We start from the raw sequence: 20,199 nt of genomic DNA on the forward strand, positions 1-20,199 counted from the left end.
CACCAACCACCTTGTGCTCTTCACTACCCCTCCCTTCCCAAAGCCTTCCAGTAAATTCTGCAGCCAGTTTGCCTGACTCCCCTCACCTACGACTTCCTTCCCTGCTGTGCCAAGCACTGTACCAGGAGGTGAGGGTATGTATGACTGGGCAGAGCTGATCCCGTACTCTGCTCAGGAACAAGAGGACGGTCCTGGCAGAACAAGGAAACCACCATTATCTAGCCGTGCTTCCGTTTCTGCTTCAGACACAAACTGGGCTTCTCCCCATTTTACAGTCTAGGAAGTTGAGTCCGGTGAGAGGGCCGGCAGCTCCGTTCCTAGCACAAAGGAAAGCGGAGGGGACCGATCCGCAGTTCCCGGGAAGGTGGGCGAAGCGGGGCTGGGAGGGTCCCCTTTCCCCGCCCCTTCCCCCGCCCCGGGGCCGCGGCGTGGCGGGCCCGGGCGGGCCGGGGCGGAGCTGGCGTCGACTCCGGGCCGGGAGGGCGGCCGCGGGCCCCGCAGGGCGGACGCATCGGGGGACACGGACGCGCGCGATCAGGGCAGGCGGCGGCCCCGCGCGGGGCGGTGAGCTGCGGCCAGCGACGACGCGGAGCCCCACGCGGCGGGACGGTGAGCGCGCCCGTGCCCCTCGCGCCCTCGCGGCTCCCACCTTCCCCCGCCCCGGCCGGGCTCCGGCGTGCGGCGACGTCGGCCCGCGGGCAGGGTCGGGCCGCCCCGGGCCGGGGGTCCGGCGTGGAAGTCCGGGCCGGGGGAGGCGGTGGCCGAAGGGGTGTGGCTGCGCGAGCGGAAATGTCAGACTGTCCCCTCTGGGTCCTACAGCCCGCCGTCCCTGTGCGCTGGGCTGGGGAGCGCGGATGAGGGGTTCAGTGGGAGCCCCAGCGGAGGAAGCGGGGCAGGTGCTACGGAATGAGTGCTGGGGAATCCCCCACTTCTACGTTTCCCCTGGATGTCTGCCTTCGTGTCGCCCGCCCGACGGTATAGCCGTCGGTTGGTTCTAGGTTCCAGCTACTGGGGATGAGATCTCTCAGGCCAGGCTGAGGAGTGGTTAAGTGTGATCACGACAGGACTCGTGACAAAACCATTGCTTCCTTGGGGAAAGCCACACGCCCCACCCAAGGGGCATCTGGCCCCTTTTGGGGTGAAAGGACACCCAGAGAGAGAGAATGCAGATAAGGGCATGGGAGGTAATGGTAATGGCCAGGGAGAGGAACAGAGGGGCATAGGGAGCTCGTGGTGTGCATGTGGGATGCCACATACACCCCGTAGAGAGAAACCTGCAAACTTACCCACTCAGGCACTGCGTCTGCCGGGCAGGCCCAGATTTAGGCTGAGGAGTGGGGTGGGTGGGGGAAAGGAATGGTTAAAGAGCAGCCTCTACCCCAGGAGAGATCAGTAGCAGGGACTGGCCCACGCAGTAGCATTAAACCTGACCAGGTAGGGACCAGTGGAAGAAAACACACAGAGGCAAGGGAGAGAGGGCCATGTCCAGGCAGGAAGGAGCCTAGGGTGGAAATGGGGCTGAAGGTTGGGTGGTGTGGGTGGTGTCCTATGAGGAAATTGACAATAAAAGGGGCAGTGCAGAGGGAGTGCACCCCACTTCATCGCAGTGTGAGTGGTTTCAAAAGCAGGCATTAGAGTGGAAAACTTCCGGGACCAGAAGCTCCTGACAGACTTTGGAGATGGACAAGCTCCTGCTGGGAGAGCTCCCCTTCTCTGCCCTCTCCTCTGTTTGACTGAGTGTCCCCCTCCCTGCCTGCCTCATGAGGACATGTGGTGCCCTTGTTCCAGACTTCTCTAACTTCCTGTTGCCTGATAGGATGACAACCCCCCAACCTATGTGTGGGGCCTTTGGTTACACCCAGTCATGAAACTGTTTGCCAGTCTGGGACTCAAGAGATAGTACACCAGGTAGGGCACTTGCCTTGCATGTAGCCAACCTGGATTAGATCCCAGGCACCCCAGATGGTCCCCCCAAACCCCCACCCCCCCGGGGCTGGAGAGATAGCACAGCGGGTAGGGCGTTTGCCTTGCATTCGGCCGACCCAGGTTCAAATCCCAGCATCCCATATGGTCCCCTGAGCATGGCCAGGGGTAATTCCTGAGTGCAGAGCCAGGAGTAACCCCTGTGCATCGCCAGGTGTGACCCAAAAAGAAAAAAAAAAAGGCAAACAACCCCCCCTAAACAAATTTGTTCCCCAGTCCTGTCCCAACTTTACTAGAGATGTGATAGGGGGGCGGTGGTCTGGTGGCAGCTCTGAGGTCAAGACTAGGTTTTGCTACTGTATTTACACCTCACTCAAGAGCTTGAGTCCTGGACTTCAGCTGACAAGGGTCAGAGCCAGGTTAACGGTCCCCTTTCCCCCAGCCAGAGCTCACTGCCTATTAGCCTTCTTGTGCTCATGTGCTCATTTGTGGCCAAGTGCGAGTCTCATGGGTTCTTGAGTCTGCATTTCCCAAGTACTCATGCACTCCCAAGGGAGATCTGATACCTGCCCACATTACCCAGCCAGTTGCAGGGGCCTAATTGGTGCAGCTGGGATGAAAATTCAGGGTTCCTGAGTGAAGGTCAGACTGGGTCATTGACTCTAAACTCTAACCTAAGTCTGAGATGCTTCCATTCTAAGAGGAAAGGCACATCATTCATCAGAATCTGATGTGGGCTGGCCCACCTGGGTAGATTCAGCCTGCTTTCCCTACGTCCTGGGCCAGGCACCCAGTAAGCGTGCTCAGACTCGAAGTGTGGGCTGTCTTGGGGAGGAGCCGGTATTTGCTTTCCGGCTGGAGGAGGCTGGCTTCAGTGGAAGAATCGCCAGCCACTGTTGAAGGAAGTGGAACCCTTCAGCCCTGCCACCCAGTCCCTTTTCTCCAGTCCCTGCAGCCACGGCAAGGGCCACCCAGTTTGCCTTATAAGGGCCCTTTCCTCTTTCAGGGTGATGAAAAGACAGGACATTTTTGGTAGAAAAGTCCCTTCTGCAGTCTGGGAATCCCCGGTGGCCGGATGAACTGCGGGATATCCCAGAGGAAGCAGGAAGGGGGGCTGCCTGCCCCCAGCACATTGTAGCCGGGCTCTCCCACGCTGCATCAGCTGGCCCCACACCTCATCTCTCAGGGCAGTGCTTGCAGGGCTGCAGGTGGTCACTGCCCCCAGATCATTAGCGCTAGCTAGTCTGCTGAGTGTGTCTGAGCTCCAAACATCTGTGAGATGCAAGCAAAGTGCGAAGGAAACAGCCAGATGTGAGGGCTGGAGGCCCAGGGCAGGGGGAGCTCTGGTGGCCTGGAAATGGGGCAGAGGCTCTGGATCCAAGGCAGGAGGAAGGCTTAGATCCCAAATACATCTGCAGAGGTTTGTCCAGAAGCCGAGAGGGGAGAGAGATACTTTGTATGGGTAAAAGGCTGCTCTCTTACCAGTCTGTCCCCTGCTCCTAGCAGAGCAGCCACAGGTTCCTGATCCTGGACACTTGGCCTTCCACGCAGCCTGCCATGGCGCTGTGCCTGAAACAGGTGTTTGCCAAGGATAAGACTTTCCGGCCACGGAAGCGCTTCGAGCCGGGCACGCAGCGCTTTGAACTGTATAAGAAGGCTCAGGCGTCACTCAAGTCCGGCCTGGACCTGCGCAGTGTGGTGCGGCTGCCGCCGGGCGAGAACATCGACGACTGGATCGCCGTGCACGTGGTGGACTTCTTCAACCGCATCAACCTCATCTATGGCACCATGGCCGAGCGCTGCAGCGAGAGCAGCTGCCCCGTGATGGCCGGGGGGCCGCGCTACGAGTACCGCTGGCAGGACGAGCGCCAGTACCGGCGGCCGGCCAAGCTCTCTGCGCCCCGCTATATGGCCCTGCTCATGGACTGGATCGAGAGCCTCATCAACGACGAGGATGTCTTTCCTACCCGTGTTGGTGAGTGCCGTGGACTGGGCGGGGAGGGAGCACCTCATTCCACACGTGAGGCATTAGCCTGATGGAGCATTCCCTGAATGGGGTGCAATTTGTTTTGTTTTGTTTTTGCTTTGGTTTGGTTTGTTTTGATTTTGGTGTTTGGCCACACTGAGAAGTGCTCAGGGGCTATTCTTGGCCCTGTGCTCCGGCGTCCATATGTGGGTGCTGGGGATCGAACTAGCATGGGTAGCATGTTTTTATTTGTTTTTTGGCAGTGTAGGGGTTGGAACTCAGGACCTCACATATGAAAGGCAAGAGCTCTGCTACTCCCCCACCCACACTGCTAGTTCTCAGTTTCAGTCTGAGGACTCCACTCGACAAGCCCCAGACTCATCCATTCTCAGAATCTTCTAGAGCTAGGTGCCTCAAAGTGGTTAGATTAGATTGCAAGCACTGATCTGACTTGCTGCCTTGGGGCGTTCCCTCTGACCTCTGGCCCCAGGAAAGGGAAGGGGAGGGTGCTCAGACTTATCAGCCTCTTAGGGCAGCTGGAGGGCAGAATTTTTACAAGCTGGCGGTTACCTGCTTTTCTTTATCTTAACTGGGCAGCCAGGACTGGCTTGGGGGGAGGGGATGGGGCGCCCCTGGTCCTGTTCCGCCACCCAAGGCCAGTGGGAGAGAAGGCCAGCCAGGGCTGAGCTGGCAGTGACAGTGTTCATCACAGCAACCCCACCTCACAGGGCCTCATATTCATTCTCCTAAGGCCTGGGGAGCCTGAGAGGGGTGGGGCAGGGTGGGCCACCCCAGGGTAGACTGGCCCTGAGTCACCTGTGCCTGAGGCCCCTCCCCCACCAGGGGGCCTGCACTTTCCTGCACTATCTTGCCCAACAATGGGTTTCTTCACTGGAAGAAATTGAGGCTGAGAGGGGCGGGGCACTGAATCAGAAGGGACTCAGAACTAGCTCCAGTCTAGATGGGCAGTGCCTGGGCAGGCCAGGGAGAGCTCACTAGAGGCAGAGAGAGGCAGGGTTCAGTCCCCCGTGAGGGCTGCTTATTAGGGGTTTTAGAACTCCTTAGGACCCCTGGGTCTAGGCACCTCCAGATATCTGTGCTTTAATCCTGGCATGAGTTTGCCATAGCAGAGCAGAGAGCAATCACCAGGATCGCCTACTTTTAGGAGTGGGAGCCGTGTAGGAATTGCCCATTTCCAGGTCCCAGAGGGTTGGGTTTTTTTTTTTTTGGTTTTTTTTTTTTTTTTTTGCTTTTTGGGTCACACCCTGCGATGCACAGGGATTACTCCTGGCTCTGCACTCAGGAATCACCCCTGGCGGTGCTCAGAGGACCATATGGGATGCTGGGAATCGAACCCGGGTCGGCCTCATGCAAGGCAAAACGCCCTATCCACTGTGCTCTCGCTCCAGCCCCTCCCAGAGGGTCTTTTAAGCAGGGTTTGTACCATTTGTTTCTGAGAGTTATTTCCCATGTGGTGCAAAGTAGGGTTGAATTTTGTCTCCAGTGTGTACAGTGTGTGTACAGCTGGGGTAAATTTCCCCTTGTGCTCTTTCGTTCTGTCCTCTGTGGAATGACTGTCATACCCATCCCATCCCACTCCACAGGGGCTAAGGATTAAAGAAGCTGCACTAAGGGCTGGCTTGTAGGTAGAAGGCTCTTTGTAAAGTATCTGAAGCAATAGGATGTAGCTGAATGGATGCTTGATGATACAGTCATATCATACGGGGTCTGGAGCCTGCTGTGTGAATGTTGAGAAAAGACATGGATAGGCAGGATTGGGTGGGGAAGGCTGGCACCCATCACAGAAGGTTTTGAGCAGGCAGCATGTGGGCAGTTAGGACAAAATTCCAAGGACCACATTTTTTCAAAATGGAGTAGCAGGTAGGGTGCTTACCTTGCACACAGCCAACCTGGAATGATCCCCAGCATCCCTTATGGTCCATTGTGCATTGTCAGGAATAATTCCTGAGCCCAGAGTCAGGAGTAACCCCTGAGCACCACTGGGTGTGGCTCAAAAAACAAAACTAAATAAAATGGACCCCAAATGTTGATGGACTGCACTTTGGATTTATATTCAAATATTTCTGGGCAGAGTTTAGGCTGAACTCTCATCACAGTCCAAGAAGGATTGGTTTTATGAGCCCAGCCAAATTGTAACATCCAGCTCAGGGAAAAGGGAACATGTGGGCAATATTTCTGTTTCAATGGGGGAGAAGCACAAGTAGATTTGTGCTTTATTAAGGGTCCAGGATTATAGGTCAGAGATTGAGCACTTGCTTTGCAAATGTGGGACTCTTGGGTTTTTTTTAAACAACAAAAAGATAAAATAGAAAGAAAAGTAGGGGCCAGGAAATTAGTTCAAGCCATAGAGCACATTATGAGGTGCTGAGCTTGGTCCTAACACTGCGTCCTTCCCCTGCACACCCCCTTCAACACACACACAAAGACACACAGACACACAGACACACAGACACACACAGACACACACACACACACACACACACACACACACACACACACACACCAGCACTGCTGACCCCTCAGCACCACCAGCTGGGCTCTGATTAATCCTGAGCATCAAATGGCCTGAGCACCATGCTGCTGGGCTGAGAATGCCCACACCCCCATTCCAACTGCCCAGGAACCTCCAATTTTGAAGAAGTGGGGAGTATATGGGGGGAAGCAGCCAGGATCCTTAAGTCAGCCAAAGGGAGGTGCTAGAAACAAAGCATCCTGAACAAAGACTGCCTGCCTTCCCCAGGGAGGGCAGGACTAGGCAGTTTTATCACCAGGATACTGACTTCCCAATTCTGGCCATCTCTACCCTCAGGAGTGCCCTTCCCCAAGAACTTCCAGCAGGTCTGCACCAAGATCTTGACTCGGCTCTTCCGTGTCTTCGTGCACGTGTACATCCACCACTTTGACAGCATCCTCAGCATGGGGGCCGAGGCGCACGTCAACACCTGCTACAAACACTTCTACTACTTCATCCGCGAGTTCAGTCTGGTGGACCAGCGGGAGCTGGAACCTCTGGTGAGGACCTCCTGCCAACCTTCCCAGCAGGACTGGCTCTGAGTTTTCAGGTCTAAATGCCACTGCCTTAGAAAAATCCAGAGTGAGGCCCGGGGAGATGGTACAGGGGGGTGTGTAGAGCATATGGAGAAAGGGTTATTGATTGCATGTGCCTGACTCTGGTTACATTCCCTGGTACTGCCTAGTCTCCAAACAGAACTGGAAATAGTACTCAAGCACTGCCAGGTGTGGCCCCCAAGCTCCCATCCCAACACCCCCTCCCCCCAAAAAAAGGTAATAATGGGGCCATAGAGATGGCTCAAAGAGCTGGAGCATTTGCCAGTGGGGACTCCATGTTTGATTCCTGGCACTACCTGGTCCCTAGAGCACCACCAAGTAAGAGCCCCCTGGGGCAATAAAGAAAATCTATTGCCTGACAGGATAATTAGGGAAAGACAACTCATTTCCCAAGGGATTCTATATTTGGTGCAACATTTCTCAATTTAGGCCCCAGGATTAGTGCAAGGGCCACAGGTGAAAAATCCCATACATGAGCTGGCATCTACATGGAGACTTGGGGGACAGACAGAAGGATGGGGAGAGGGAGGGCAGGTGGGAGGATGGGGGTGGGGGCCAAAGGAAGGGCAAGGGCAGAAGAGGGCCAGGGTCAGAAAAAAAAATGTTGAGAGACCCTGCTTTAACCGACAGTTCATTCAAACTCAGTTTAGTGTAGCCAGAATCAGAGTGGGGGACAGGAAGGGGCCAGGTTGAGGCAGAAGAGCTGTGAGGCCTGGGTGGGGAGGCCAGCTAGGTGGAGCCCCGACTGACCCATCCCCACCCTGTGTGCCTACAGAGGGAGATGACAGAGCGGATCTGCCTCTGAGCCCAAGCATGGATGTTGCTGCCCGTCAATGAACCGTCTGAGTGCAGAGTGACAAGATGAGGGACCCTTGGGAGTCTTATGGCTGAGAAACCAGAAGACCCTGAGACCCCTTCACACACCCGAAAGCCCCTGGACTTCTGGTTCTCAGAAGTCAACCTTCTTGTTTCTCGAGTTCTTGTGAATGGGAAAGGGAGAGCTTAAAGGTGGGCAGACTGGAAAGGAGGAGTCAGCCCTGGGCAGGGGTGCTGGAGGATGTCTGCTGTGATACTTGAACCTGCCATGGTGGTTCTCAAGGTGGTTCCCTGTTTGGGGAACATGATGGCAAGAAAGGCAGAAGAGAATAAACAGCCTGCTTGAATGAGGGTGAGGGTGTGTGTGTGTGTGTGTGTGTGTGTGTGTGTGTGTGTGTGTGTGTGTGTGTGTGTGTGTGTGAAGAGAGAGAGTTTAACTGGAGTTTGTGTGTGTGTGTGTGAAGAGAGAGAGAGTTTAACTGGAGTTTGTGTGTGTGTGTGTGTGTGTGTGTGTGTGTGTGTGTGTGTGTGTGTGTGGAGAGAGAGAGACAGAGAGAGAGAGACAGAGAGAGAGAGACAGAGAGAGAGAGACAGAGAGAGAGAGAGAGAGAGAGTTTAACTGGAGTTTAGCTGTGAGAGCCAGCGGCCTTCGCCCCTCTAGTACATGGTAGCATGTCCATACATGTTAGGTAGCTGGATGGTTGGAAAGGAGGGAGGGGGGTGGGATATGACCATCAGACCATGAACACTGCAGGAGTGGTGGCATGTCAGTGTCCCGCTGGTGTTTCACCATGTGTGTAAGTGCTCAAGATGTGCTTGTAGATGTATCACTGGCCATCAGCATAAGTACAGGGAGATGAGGGTGGGATGGGGGAGTATTGCCTAAGTACTTAACCCCTTGGCTCACAATAGATACATGTTCTATTGTTGTGCTCAGACAGAAAAGCCCAAGAGCTGTCATTTCACACTGCTCTCTCCCTGGAAAGACCCCCCTGGGCTTGGGGGCAGTCCCTCCTACCTACAGGGTACTGCAGTCCTTAAATTGGAAATCATATGCTCCACTCTGCCTCCCAAAATCTGTAGGTTTGACTCCCAGGATCTGAAACCCAACACCAATACCTCCATCCCAAGAAACTAGTGGAACTTGAATTGGGAAACTCTATTATCTCTCCCATTCCAGTATATTAAAAGACCAGATTCCTAGTAACTGGACTCTTGCGGGTATGGAGACCCCTTTTCCAGCAAGTGCCTGCTACTTTCTCAGCCATCCCTGAGACATTTTCTCTGGTGGATCTCAGAGCGTGGGGTCACTGGGATGTTCATTCAACACCCCATATCCAGCCCTTTGCTCTGATTCACAGGTGGAGAATCGGAGGCAGGTACAGGGCCCTCCTGTTCCAGAATGAACCTCTGTGTTGGGAGGCGGGGCCTGAGGACCACCTAGTCTACTCAAAAGGCTCATCCACATGCATAAGAGGAAAGTGAAATCAGAAGAGGGAGAAAGTCTAAGACTCCCCGCAAGGCTTATGTGGGGCTAGAATGGGCCTCAGTTCCCACTCTGGGGATAGTCAGGTGCTACATGGGGGATGAAAGACACGTGGAGATAGGGTTAACTTTCCAGCTGTTTCTGTGGGAGCACCAGAGTGCTCCACCCCCCCTCAACACAGATGGGGTTTCTGCTGAACCTGGCCTCTCCCTAGCCCAGTAGCTGCTGGCTCTCTGTGGAAGCTGATGGGAGTCCTAAGGAGCCAACTGGACCTGAGGTGACTTCTTGAGGACAAGTTCCCCAGGGGAACACAACAGCACAGCAGCTTGGCCAGAGGCTCTGGAATGAGGTGCTCAGAGGTCCCCAGGGTGGTCTCTGGGTTGGATCTAGGCTGTGGTCGGTGCTAATTGGGAGGGGAGTGGGAGGAGGGGAATATATTTTTGTGAAATGAAGGGAAGACTTTGTTATTATTTTTGGTAAAATAAAGGAACAATCTGAAGTAACAGTGGAGACAAGCTATGGTCTGGGTGTCTCGTGGCTGCTGGGTAAGTTGTGGTGTCCGCAGGGATATGCTGGGGTAGAAAGCTCTGTCCTGAGAATGGCAGGGACGGTCATCTCAGACCAGATCTCTGTGCTTTTCCCAGAGTTTGGAATTCAGTACCAGGCTGGATTAGGACCCTCCAAGTTGGCCACGCAGGATTAGATTCCCCCTGCTGTCGGGGGATCTGAGTCTCCTGGAGGGGTCTTTCTTGATTTCTCTTCAGATCACTTGGCACTGGGCTATTCTCACCTACCTCTTTGGGGTGGTTTATTGTAACAGATGGGTTAAGGGACAGGACAAATGCAGTTCTAATACTGACAGCCAAAGAAACCCTTTTCAAGAGAAAGCTGTTTTGGGGGTGCTGGTTAAAGCTCCATATGTGGGTACAGGACATGGGCAGCCCCCTGAGTTTAATCCCCAAGATATACCTTAGTCCCTTAGCCCAGGTCTTGCTGCTGTTCCACTGCCCCAACCGTACAGGCTACCTAGACAGGAACTGAAAACTAGTGCTGAAAGTCATCAGAGATCCAGCTAGAGGTCTCCCTGTGACCTAAGGAGTTTGGAGCATGCCTTCATGCAGTGATTTCTGGGGTTTTAGTCCAGGCCAGCCCCAAGGTCACCACAGTACTTTTACTCTCTAAATCTCAATTTCCCCTTTCATTTCTCACCAGCAGTGGGAATAAGGAACAATTGATTTCTAAGTTTCATTATTCACAAGTCTGTGGGTCATTTATAATAATAATAACTAATACTATGTGTCAGACACAGGTCATAAAAAAATTAACGTATCGTTAATGGGATCCCATTTGTCCTTGGCAAGCTGCCTTTCCCTAACCTCTAGCCTCCTCCTCTACCTGCTCTAGGAGCTGTAAGGCCCTGTACTCAGTTATGCCTTCTTCCAGCTCTCAGCAGAGGCCCCAGCCCAGCATCCTGCAAAGTGCTCTGCTTGTGCCCCTCCATACCCATTCCTCAACCACTGGACAGGCAGACTCTGGTTCATAGATGTCTTGAAATACACCCTGTGGGGCTGGAGCAATAGCACAGTGGGTAGGGCATTTGCCTTGCATGCGGCCAACCCGGGTTAGATTCCCAGCATCCCATATGGTCCCCTGAGCACCACCAGGCACCACCAGGGGTAATTCCTGAGTGCAGAGCCAGGAGTACCCCCTGTGCATCGCCTGGTATGACCCATAAAGCAAAAAAAAAAAAAAAAAAAAAAAAAAGAAGAAGTACACCCTGGCAGTGAAACCAGGTTTTCTTAGAACTAAATTACTAAAGCCTACAGTTTATATGAGAATGTGAGTACATTTAGAAAGCTGTCACAAGACTGCTGAGAAATTCAGAGAGGGGCATTGAGAGAATAGGCAGAGACAGAAATAAAGAAGACAGGGAAAAAAAGTGCTGGGGCTTCAAGCAATGCAGACAAAACAGCCTCCCTATAGGGCACAGTGTGGCAGGAGAGATGTCTGGAGAGGCAATGTATTGAGATTAAAGGGATAGTTTGGTGAGACAGCCAGGGTGCAGAAGGCTTTGTTTAAATGTTGACTCTAGATCCATAAAAATAGTTTGGAGGGTCAGAGAGATAGTACTGAGGTTAAGGCATTCATCTAGATGTGGCTGTAGCCATGATCCTGGCTTGAATTACAGCATCACATATGATCCCCATGTACAGACCCAGATATTATTCAAAAGCAAACAAAAACATTTTCTTTAGTTTGGTGCAGGGAATGAGGAAGTAAGTCATTCTCCCCACCTTGGGGTAGAGCATCTGTTGAGTCAAGGTTGCCTCTCCTCTTACCCTTGGCCATCATGAGCGTCCGTACTCCTTCTCTTACCATCTCTTTCAGTGAGCCCTTCTTTCTCTGCCCTTCTTCCCCACAGCCATCATCTCTGGTATTAATTGACCTTGGACACCATGTGGAGGCGGTAACAGTTTTGAGAAACTGGATTGGAACAAGTCCAATTAGCTCAGGACCAGCTGACTGTTGAGCATTCAGGGAACAGAATGGGGAGCAGGCCAGCCTGGTCTCTGAAGACATGAAGCTTTGGTGGGCCTGTAAAGTGATGGGTGGGAGAGGTCAGGCTATACAGGAACAGGGATCTTGACCCAAATTGGGAAATCTAGAAAAGTCCTAAATAGTCGCTAATGAACCAGACTTCCTTCCATGGTATAAACAAGAAGATTGAGGCCACAAGGCAAAAGGGGAACAAATGTTTGTCAGGCAGCTGGTGGAAAGGATGTCCAGGTGGCTCTTTAACCAGCATTGCTCACTAGAGCCTCCCAACAATCCCCAGACTGGTGGGGAAGGGATGTTTACTTCCGTTTCACCAAAGAGGAAACACACTTGGAATCTAAACCTGAAATAAACCCAAGTTGGCACTCTCACTTCTCCATCAGCCGAGGGGCTGGGCTGGCAGAAATTTTTTGCAGTTTTTTTCTCCAAGAAATGCGGTTTTAATCATTTTTAACTAATTTTGAACAGTTGGAAGTAACGCATTACCCAAGGAGGAAACTCTCCCGAGTGGAACCAGAAGCACCCCAAACTTTTTTAAAAAGAGATTTCCCAGAGTTAGAAGAGCTCATGAAAAGGGCACGTACATAAAACGGCACTTCAGTTCCTTGCTGGCATGCAGAAGCGCTCAGTGCACGTACATAAAACGGCACTTCAGTTCCTTGCTGGCATGCAGAAGCGCTCAGTGAATCTTAATTACACCTGCTGCCAGGCCTCCCTCCTGGCGCTTCCCTCTGGCTTCCCGACTCGGAAAGACGGCGTCCCACGCCCCGAGCCCGCTGCCCTCCGCGGCGATCTCCCCGCCCTTCTCCTACCACGCCTGCGCATTTCCTCGGTTCGGCCCACCCCCTCGGGGAGGGTAGCCTCTGGCGCAGGCGTGGCCCCGCCCCTAGCCCGCAGTCGGCCCGCCCCTCGGAGGTAGTCCCGCCCCTTGCGCGTTCGCGGCGGAGAGCCGGGCAGGTGCGCGCGCCGGCCCCGCGGGAAGGCAGCTGGAGTCGAGGCGAGACTGCGAGGTAGCTCTCGGAGCGACAGGGACTGAGGGGGCTGGGAGTGGGGCGCTGTGCCGGGAACCGGACAGCGGGGCCTTCAAGAGCTGCGAGGTCACGACCCGATCCTGTTAAGGGGGAGACAGCTCAAAGCGGCGGGGACGCTTCTTTCGCACTTTCCTCGGGGCTCCGTCTGGGACGAGCTTGGGGTAGCGTTGTCCTCCCTGTAGCGCTTGAGGTGTGACAGGTGTTCGAGGTCGGAACTCAGTGTGGGACCGGGGGAGGACGCGGTCTCCGCGACGCTGTGTGGCGGGGCGCGAGTCAGGGGCAGCCGCGCGTCAGGCCCAGGTCCCCGGGGAGGAAGGAGTTCGCGACTCCTGTGACCGCTTTTCCTGACAGAGCTCCCGACTTGGGCGCGTCGCGGGACCGCGAATGTCCCCGGAGTCTCGCGAGTTAGGTCCTGTCAGAGGGGTCAGCGCTGCGTGAGGAATGCAGTATGGAGGTGCCTGACACTGGGGTCAGCCAGTGGAGCCACCTGGCCACTTAGAGGCATGACCTCCCGGAGCTTTTGTTTCTCTGGAGGAACGAGGGCCCAGAAGTGACTGGCGGAGGGGGGGAGGGGGGAAAGCGGCATGCAGAATGCCATCCCTTGGGCCACCCAGGTTAGCACACGGCAGGAGGTGGGTGCTGATTACTTGGTAACTGGGATTGCGCTAAAGGAGATCATTTCTGCGAGGGGTGCTGCAGAGAAGCCCAGAACTTGACGCCTCCTGAGGTTTTTCAGCGGAACTGACCTTGCAGGATGCAAAGGGAACTAATACTGAGTGACCAGAGTTCATGTGCCCAATGCCAGGCTGGGCAGCTGGTGCAGCTGGAAAACACACACCAACCAGCCAGGTGTTTTCAGCACCACCCTCTGGCTCTGCCCCTGTATACTGGGCAGCTTAGGAGCTCTAAGCTGGAGGATTTGGAAACCTTAGGGGCTGGAGGATTTGGGAACCTTCTCCTTAATTTTGCCCACCTCAGTGCTTCTTCTGAGATCTAGGGTGAACTGGGTTCTTGGCTGTGTCTGGGTGGCTCTGGGAACAAAAGCTGCTGGATTCCAGCACATACTTAGGAAGGGCATGGGAGCCTCTGTTATGTGGCCCCACCACTATCTAGTCCAGGATTCCTTCTTCACCTTCATGGATACTATTGTCACTTTCCTGAGACGATGTTCTCAGCATCAGCTGCTTCCTCCACACAAACCTAGGAGGGCTTCATCACCTACTCCGTAGAGTTGGGCTCCTCAGACTCTCCATCTCTCTTGCCAAACCACTGTCCTGCCCTTTTTGTTCTCCCAAGACTGCACCCTGTGCCACCACTTTTATTCCTCCGATATTCCCTGCATGTTTGTTTGCTGGTATTCCCTCCGCCTGGAATTCCCTCCTCTTCATCTTTCCAGGCCCATGTCTCTTGTGACCATGTCTGAAGCTTCTCCAGGTTCCTCTGCTGTATTAGTTGCTCTGCTCCCCAGTTTCTGCAGCAGAAGACAAACCTCCAATATAATGCTGAGCACCATCAGGCTTAGGGTGTGTCAACACCATTGGTACTTAGAACATGGTGACAAAAGGACATATCTGTCTCATCCCTACACTACTTGAGACATAATAGTCCTCTACAGTGTCTCTGGCTGACTAAACCAGTGTACTAAGCTAGTGCCATATCTTTACTGTCTTGCTTTTATGAGTTGTCAGCCGCAGAAAGGCGGCTGACAACTTTTTTCCCCCTTCTCTTTATAAATAAGGAGAGCCCTCATTTAGATGCATAAAGCTCTAAATTACTAACATCAAGACAAGAATGTGTAGGAATTCTACACCACACCAGAGTGCTTTCTATCTTGCTCCTGGTGTTTTCAGGTTCTTACTTGTTTGATTTGCTGAGTTTTGTTGGTTTGTTAGCTGGTAGTGGTGCTCAGGGACCTGAGCTAAGGTGAGGTCACACAGGGGAAAGTACACAGGTGGTTTTTTTTTCCAGGCCTTTCTGCTCCATCTGGAGTCCACAAGCTTTACTTTACATTTTTCCTGGACAGCAGCTTCAACGTAAGGAATAGATTCTTTGTTGGTCGTAGAAAAAAATACTCATACATTGTTCATTTTATATATAATGTAGGATCACTGCTATTTCATATATTGTTGATGATAGAAGTGTTTAGGAACCACCTGGTTTTACCTCTTTAATTTTACAGATGAAAACGGGCCCAGGAGAAGAAAGGACTTGATCAAGATTATACAGTAATTAGTACTAGAAATGAAAATTTTCCAGTGTTCTATGCTATTAGTATAATACATTTGTTGAGCATTTATTATATGGCATATATTGTGTTGGGCTTTCCCCCATTTTTATAGAAACCAGACTCAGTGGTATTTAGGGGATCTTAGGCTTTATCTGATAATGCTGGGGCCACCAGGGGTATAACAAGCCAGTGTCTTACACATGATAGGCATATGCACTACGACTTGAGTAGCCCCTTTAGTATATACTATTTCAAATGTGTCATTTCAAAATTCTATTTTATAGATCTGGAAATTTGTATAGACATCACACACATCTACTTTCGTATTCTACAACTTTAGCTGTTAATCTGGTTTTGTTTTGTTTTTACTTTGGAACCACACCCAGTGGTGCTGGGGGACTACTCGAATTTCTTAGTTAAGGAGTCAATCCTGGCAGTGATTGGGGGAAACTATTTGGTGATGGGGATTGAATTTGGGGATTCATCATACAAAATATATGCTCCATCCCTTTGAGCTTTCTCCTTGCCCTTTCATGGTTTTAATGGCAGTCATTTCCTAACCACTGGGGTAAAACAGTTTCCGGAGATCCTTCTCCCAGTTCACCCTAACTCTGTAAGTGAGATGCATCTTCCTGTCAGTTTTATCCCTATATCTGGAGAGATGTCTGGAGAGGAATCCAGAGTGTGTTGAAAAAATGTATGAGGGAATAAAACAAGCTAATAAGAATTTTGGGCTGCAGCGATAGCACAGCGGGTAGGGCATTTGCCTTGCACACGGCTGACCCAGGTTCGATTCCTCTGCCCCTCTCAGAGAGCCTGGCAAGCTACTGAGAGTATCTCGCCTGCACGGCACAGCCTGGCAAGCTACCCATGGTGTATTTGATATGCCAAAAACAGTAACAACAAGTCTCAGAATGGAGATGTTACTGGTGCCTGCTTGAGCAAATCGATCAGCAACGGGACGACAGTGATACAGCAAATAAGAATACTAGTGGACCTTACTTTAGAAGCATTAGTATACCTTTAGAGTCATATTACTAAGATAGCCAGTAAACTTAACACTTTAGAATAAATTCAATGCAGGATCTCTATATGGAACCCCATTCAAAAATAGAAAAAGTTAGTTAAACACATATCAGGCTGTTGTTATGCCTAAGACCCTTGTATTGAGAAATATACACAGAAAAACAGCACATTTTCTGCCCTTCTGTGTCTACTTAGAGTCTTCTCCCTCCTGTGTAATTGGGAAGATAGATAAATACATAAATGATTGAAATCAGACTGACTATGGTAAATGTCATAAAGAATGTAAACAAAGTAGGAGTTTGAGAAAAGGAGAATTCAATTCCAACATGACCAAAGAAGAAAAGGATTCCTGAAGATGGAAAATTTATGATGGGCCTTGAAGGATGTTAATTCCTGAGGAGGAGCGGCTTGAACTGTGTGTTTGTATATTTGTGGTGGAGGAGAGAGGAAATAAACTAAAATATGGTAGATTGGACTGGAGTGATAGCACAGCGGGTAGGGCATTTGTCTTACACATGTCTGATCCGGGTTTGATTCCTCCATCCCTCTCAGAGAGACTGGCAAGCTACCGAGAGGATCCTGCCCACTCGATAGAGCCTGGCAAGCCACCCGTGGCGTATTCAATATGCCAAAAACTGTAAGAACAAGTCTCACAATGAGACGTTACTGGTGCCCGGTTGAGCAAAAATGCTGAACAACGGGACGACAGTGCGACAGTGCTACAGTGCTATGGTAGATTGTGGCCAAAATGTAGATAGGGAAATGAGGAAAGTACTAACATTTATCAAGTGTTTACTTTGTCCTGCAGTGTATTAGAATCTTTATATACTATAACTTATTGAATCCCCATAGTCCTGGAATATGGAAATATTTATCTCCATTAAAAAAATTTGCTATCTTTCGGGGCTGGAGTGATAGCACAGCGGGTAGGGCGTTTGCCTTGCACGCGGCCGACCCAGGTTCGAATCCCAGCATCCCATATGGTCCCCTGAGCACCACCAGGAGTAATTCCTGAGTGCAAAGCCAGGAGTAACCCCTGTGCATCGCCGGGTGTGACCCAAAAAGCAAAAAAAAAAAAAAAAAAATTGCTATCTTTGTATTGAAATCACTTTGTATTGAAATTCAATTTTAAAAGTGAAGAAACATGCTGGAGAGATTAAGGTTAAGGAACTTGCCTAGCATGTAACTGTGGCTATAACACTGGTTTAAATCCTGACACTGCCAAACATGGCCTCTGATCATAGAGCCAAGGGTGGCCCCTGAGCACTTCTGGGTATGACTCAAAAACCAAGGAGAAAAATTAGAGAAGAACCTAATTTCAGATTAAAGTGACTTGCCTTTGGTCAGGTAGGTGGTATCACTTACAAGCTTATTAGTAGCTCTGTCCAAACGCTGTAATTAGATCCCTGTTTACTCTGTTTACAAAATGGAGGCTGGACTGGAGCTAAAAAAGACCCCTGATGAGCACATCAATAAGAAAGCTGTGGAATTATCCAGTTCATCCTTAAAACTGTGAACAGCTTACTGACATAGTGTGGGAACTTTCTGATCTAGGTGTTGCTGGTGTGAACTCGTTGACAGCTCTTACAGTATCTCAGATCTGAGTATTGCTATTCTTAGCTGGTAAAATCTTAAAATTTTTTTACAGGGGCTTTTGAATTCTTATTTTTCATACTCAGTGTCTAGTGTGAGATCAGCAGATCGTTATTAAAGTGTCTGAGAGGTCATTTGGCATATGTTTCTTCATTTTCTCACCCTCAAATTCAGTAAGAACCTATGATGGAGGAAAGCAGACTCTTGGAATCAACCCTGGTTCTGTTCAGTATAATCTGTGAGGTCTTGTTCTCAGGGTTTTTTCCCTCTGTTCTAAGGGGGAGTTTTGAGTTCACTTTTGAATGATTTTGGCTTTTTTTTGAGATCTGTTGCTAATGTTACATGAAGCTTTACTGACTTGGGGCAGTATACTATAAGATAGTGGCTGAGAACATATTCTGGAAACTGAGACCGGAATATCAGTTCCAACCTCTCATCTTTTGTGGGGGCTAGAGAGGGTGTTAGGGATCAAAACAGAACCTTATAAATTTAAAGTGTGCACTTCACCGCTGAACTACATGCCCAGCCTTATCCTTGTTAGGTCTGAAGATGGCAATTAGGTGTATGGATTCTAGAGTTGCACAGCTTGGGTTATTTTGTTTGTTTTGTTTTGGATAATACCAACTACTGCTCAGGGGCTATTTCTGGCTCTGTGGTCAGAAATGACCCTTAGCAATTCTTGGGTGTATGTGGGGGTGGGGGGGAGATCATATGCAGTGCTTTGGATTGAACTGGGCTCAGCTGCATGCAAGGGAACCACCTTAGCCTCTGTATTATCCTAGTTTAAGCAGCCCGGGTTTGAGTCTTGGCTCTCGTTTTGCTAGTTGTGTGACTTGGCAAGTTAGATAATTTCACTGTCTTAGTTTTTTTCATCTATAAGATATTACCTACTTTATGATATTGTGATATCTTAGATAGAACACCACTAGGCCTGTTAGCACATAGGTGGTAATCAATGAATGGTAGTTTTTATAGTAATAATGTTAATAATTAGTACTAATGCCCCGGGTTCGATTCCTGTGCCCATCTGGGAGAGCCCGGCAAGCTACCGAGAGTATCTAGCCCTCACAGCAGAGCCTGGCAAGCTACCCATGGCATATTCAATATGCCAAACCAGTAACAACAAGTCTCACAACGGAGACATTACTGATGCCCGCTCGAGCAAAATCAATGAGCAACGGGATGACAGTGACAATGACTAATGTCCAATTAGGTATTATATTGATAAAAAGCATATTAAGTACTTTTGTCCTATTGTCTTACTCTTTTTGCTTTGTTTTGTTTGGGGGCCACACCTGTGTGTTCAGGCCTTACTCCTGGCTTTGCATTCAGGGATCACTCCTGGCAGGGCTCAGAGGACCATAAAGGGTGCCAGGGATTGAACCTGGGTCAAATGCATACAAAGCAAATGCCCTATCCACTATTATATTGCTCCAGTCCATCACTTTAACATTTTTGTCTTCCTTTTTAAATTTTTTACCCATTTTTCCTGTAAGGTAACCTTCAAATATAAGATTGTCACATCACAGGTTACAAAACATGACATGACAGAAGGTGCCTGTAGAGAGTAAGTACAAAAGGATCAGTAAAAAGTTCGTGGCTCATCAGAAAATCCTACCTGATTTGTGTTTCCACCCACCTCTCCACATTTAACAGGAGCAAAGCAGCACTTATTCCTTTCTGCACAGTCTTCAACAAAAGTGCAAAAATGCTCTGATTCACTTGTCAAAAAAGTTATCTTTGAACTGGTGGTATCTAATTTGGTTCTTCTTTCTCCCCGGATTAAACCCCTCTTATCTTAAGCTATTTTTTTTGGGGGGGTCACACCTGGTGATGCACAGGGGTTACTCCTGGTTCATGCACTCAGGAATTACTCCTGGCGGTGCTCGGGGGACCATATGGGATGCTGGGAATCAAACCCGGGTCAGCCATGTGCAAGGCTACCTGCTGTGCTATCGCTCCAGCCCCATCTTAAGCTATTTTGTTTTATTTTCTACAAATACAGAAATGTTTCTTCTGATTATAGGGAAAGATATGATTATATTTTCTCTTGAGAACTTTTTGTGTATTTAAAGCCAGAATCAAGTTAGGTCTCATCTTCTCATCCCTAGGCTAAACAGCCTTGGTCTTTTTTACCTTTCACTCATTTACCCATTACCTTTTACCCATTCTCAGGCCATAGCATTGAACTGCCAGCCCACTTGACCAAGTATCTTCGAGAATAGGGGCTGAAGTGATAGTACAGCGGGTCCTTGCCTTGCATGCAACCAACCTGGGTTCGATCCCAGGCATCCCATATGATGAGATATAGCCAGGAGTGATCCCTGAGTGTAAAGCTAGGAGTAACCTCTAAGCATTGCTAGATGTGGCCCCAAAACCAAATAAGTTAAATAAATAAAGTTAAAAAGAATAAAAGCAAGGAATTAAAAGCTCATAGGTGTTCAAAGTTGTACCTGGAAGTAGCATGGCTATAAGGAGGAATGTG

General features: G+C 50.4%; 2 protein-coding genes across 11 annotated transcripts in view; both read left to right on the top strand.

The window, feature by feature from the left end:
• The first annotated feature begins 333 nt into the window (after window positions 1-333).
• On the top strand, window positions 334-9,728 carry MOB3C (MOB kinase activator 3C). Of its 5 annotated transcripts, none has more exons than XR_008630118.1 (5): window positions 447-609; window positions 3,430-3,898; window positions 6,720-6,922; window positions 7,755-8,315; window positions 8,392-9,728. XR_008630118.1 is itself a non-coding variant. In XM_055137348.1 (4 exons), the coding sequence occupies exons 2-4, from the start codon at window positions 3,481-3,483 to the stop codon at window positions 7,782-7,784; spliced, it is 651 nt and encodes a 216-aa protein (XP_054993323.1). In that variant the 5' UTR covers window positions 334-364; window positions 3,430-3,480; the 3' UTR covers window positions 7,785-9,728. The 5 variants fall into 5 exon arrangements, 3 of the variants coding, with proteins under 3 accessions (XP_054993323.1, XP_054993322.1, XP_054993321.1); XR_008630119.1 differs by lacking the exon at window positions 8,392-9,728 and adding an exon at window positions 8,348-8,367 and having other exon boundaries at window positions 7,755-8,193; XM_055137348.1 differs by lacking the exon at window positions 447-609 and adding an exon at window positions 334-364 and having other exon boundaries at window positions 7,755-9,728.
• A 3,017-nt stretch (window positions 9,729-12,745) lies between these two features.
• Window positions 12,746-20,199, top strand: part of MKNK1 (MAPK interacting serine/threonine kinase 1) — a 49,511-nt gene continuing 42,057 nt past the window's right edge. For 5 of the 6 annotated variants that reach the window (XM_055137336.1, XM_055137337.1, XM_055137339.1 and 2 more), the window contains exon 1: window positions 12,746-12,847. The gene's annotated coding sequence lies outside the window, so the exon portion shown is untranslated. The remainder of the gene's footprint in view (window positions 12,848-20,199) is intronic. The other variant, XM_055137340.1, reaches the window with a different exon arrangement.

Source organism: Sorex araneus, chromosome 5, assembly GCF_027595985.1.
Source record: "Sorex araneus isolate mSorAra2 chromosome 5, mSorAra2.pri, whole genome shotgun sequence".
Classification (NCBI taxonomy): Eukaryota; Metazoa; Chordata; class Mammalia; order Eulipotyphla; family Soricidae; genus Sorex; species Sorex araneus.

Bases quoted from the DNA above. Each gene is read 5' to 3' on its own strand.
- MOB3C (XM_055137348.1), top strand. From the start codon at position 3,481: ATGGCGCTGTGCCTGAAACAGGTGTTTGCCAAGGATAAGACTTTCCGG. The intron at 3,899-6,719 runs GTGAGTGCCGTG...CTCTACCCTCAG, and splicing joins TGTCTTTCCTACCCGTGTTG to GAGTGCCCTTCCCCAAGAAC. The intron at 6,923-7,754 runs GTGAGGACCTCC...GTGTGCCTACAG, and splicing joins AGCGGGAGCTGGAACCTCTG to AGGGAGATGACAGAGCGGAT.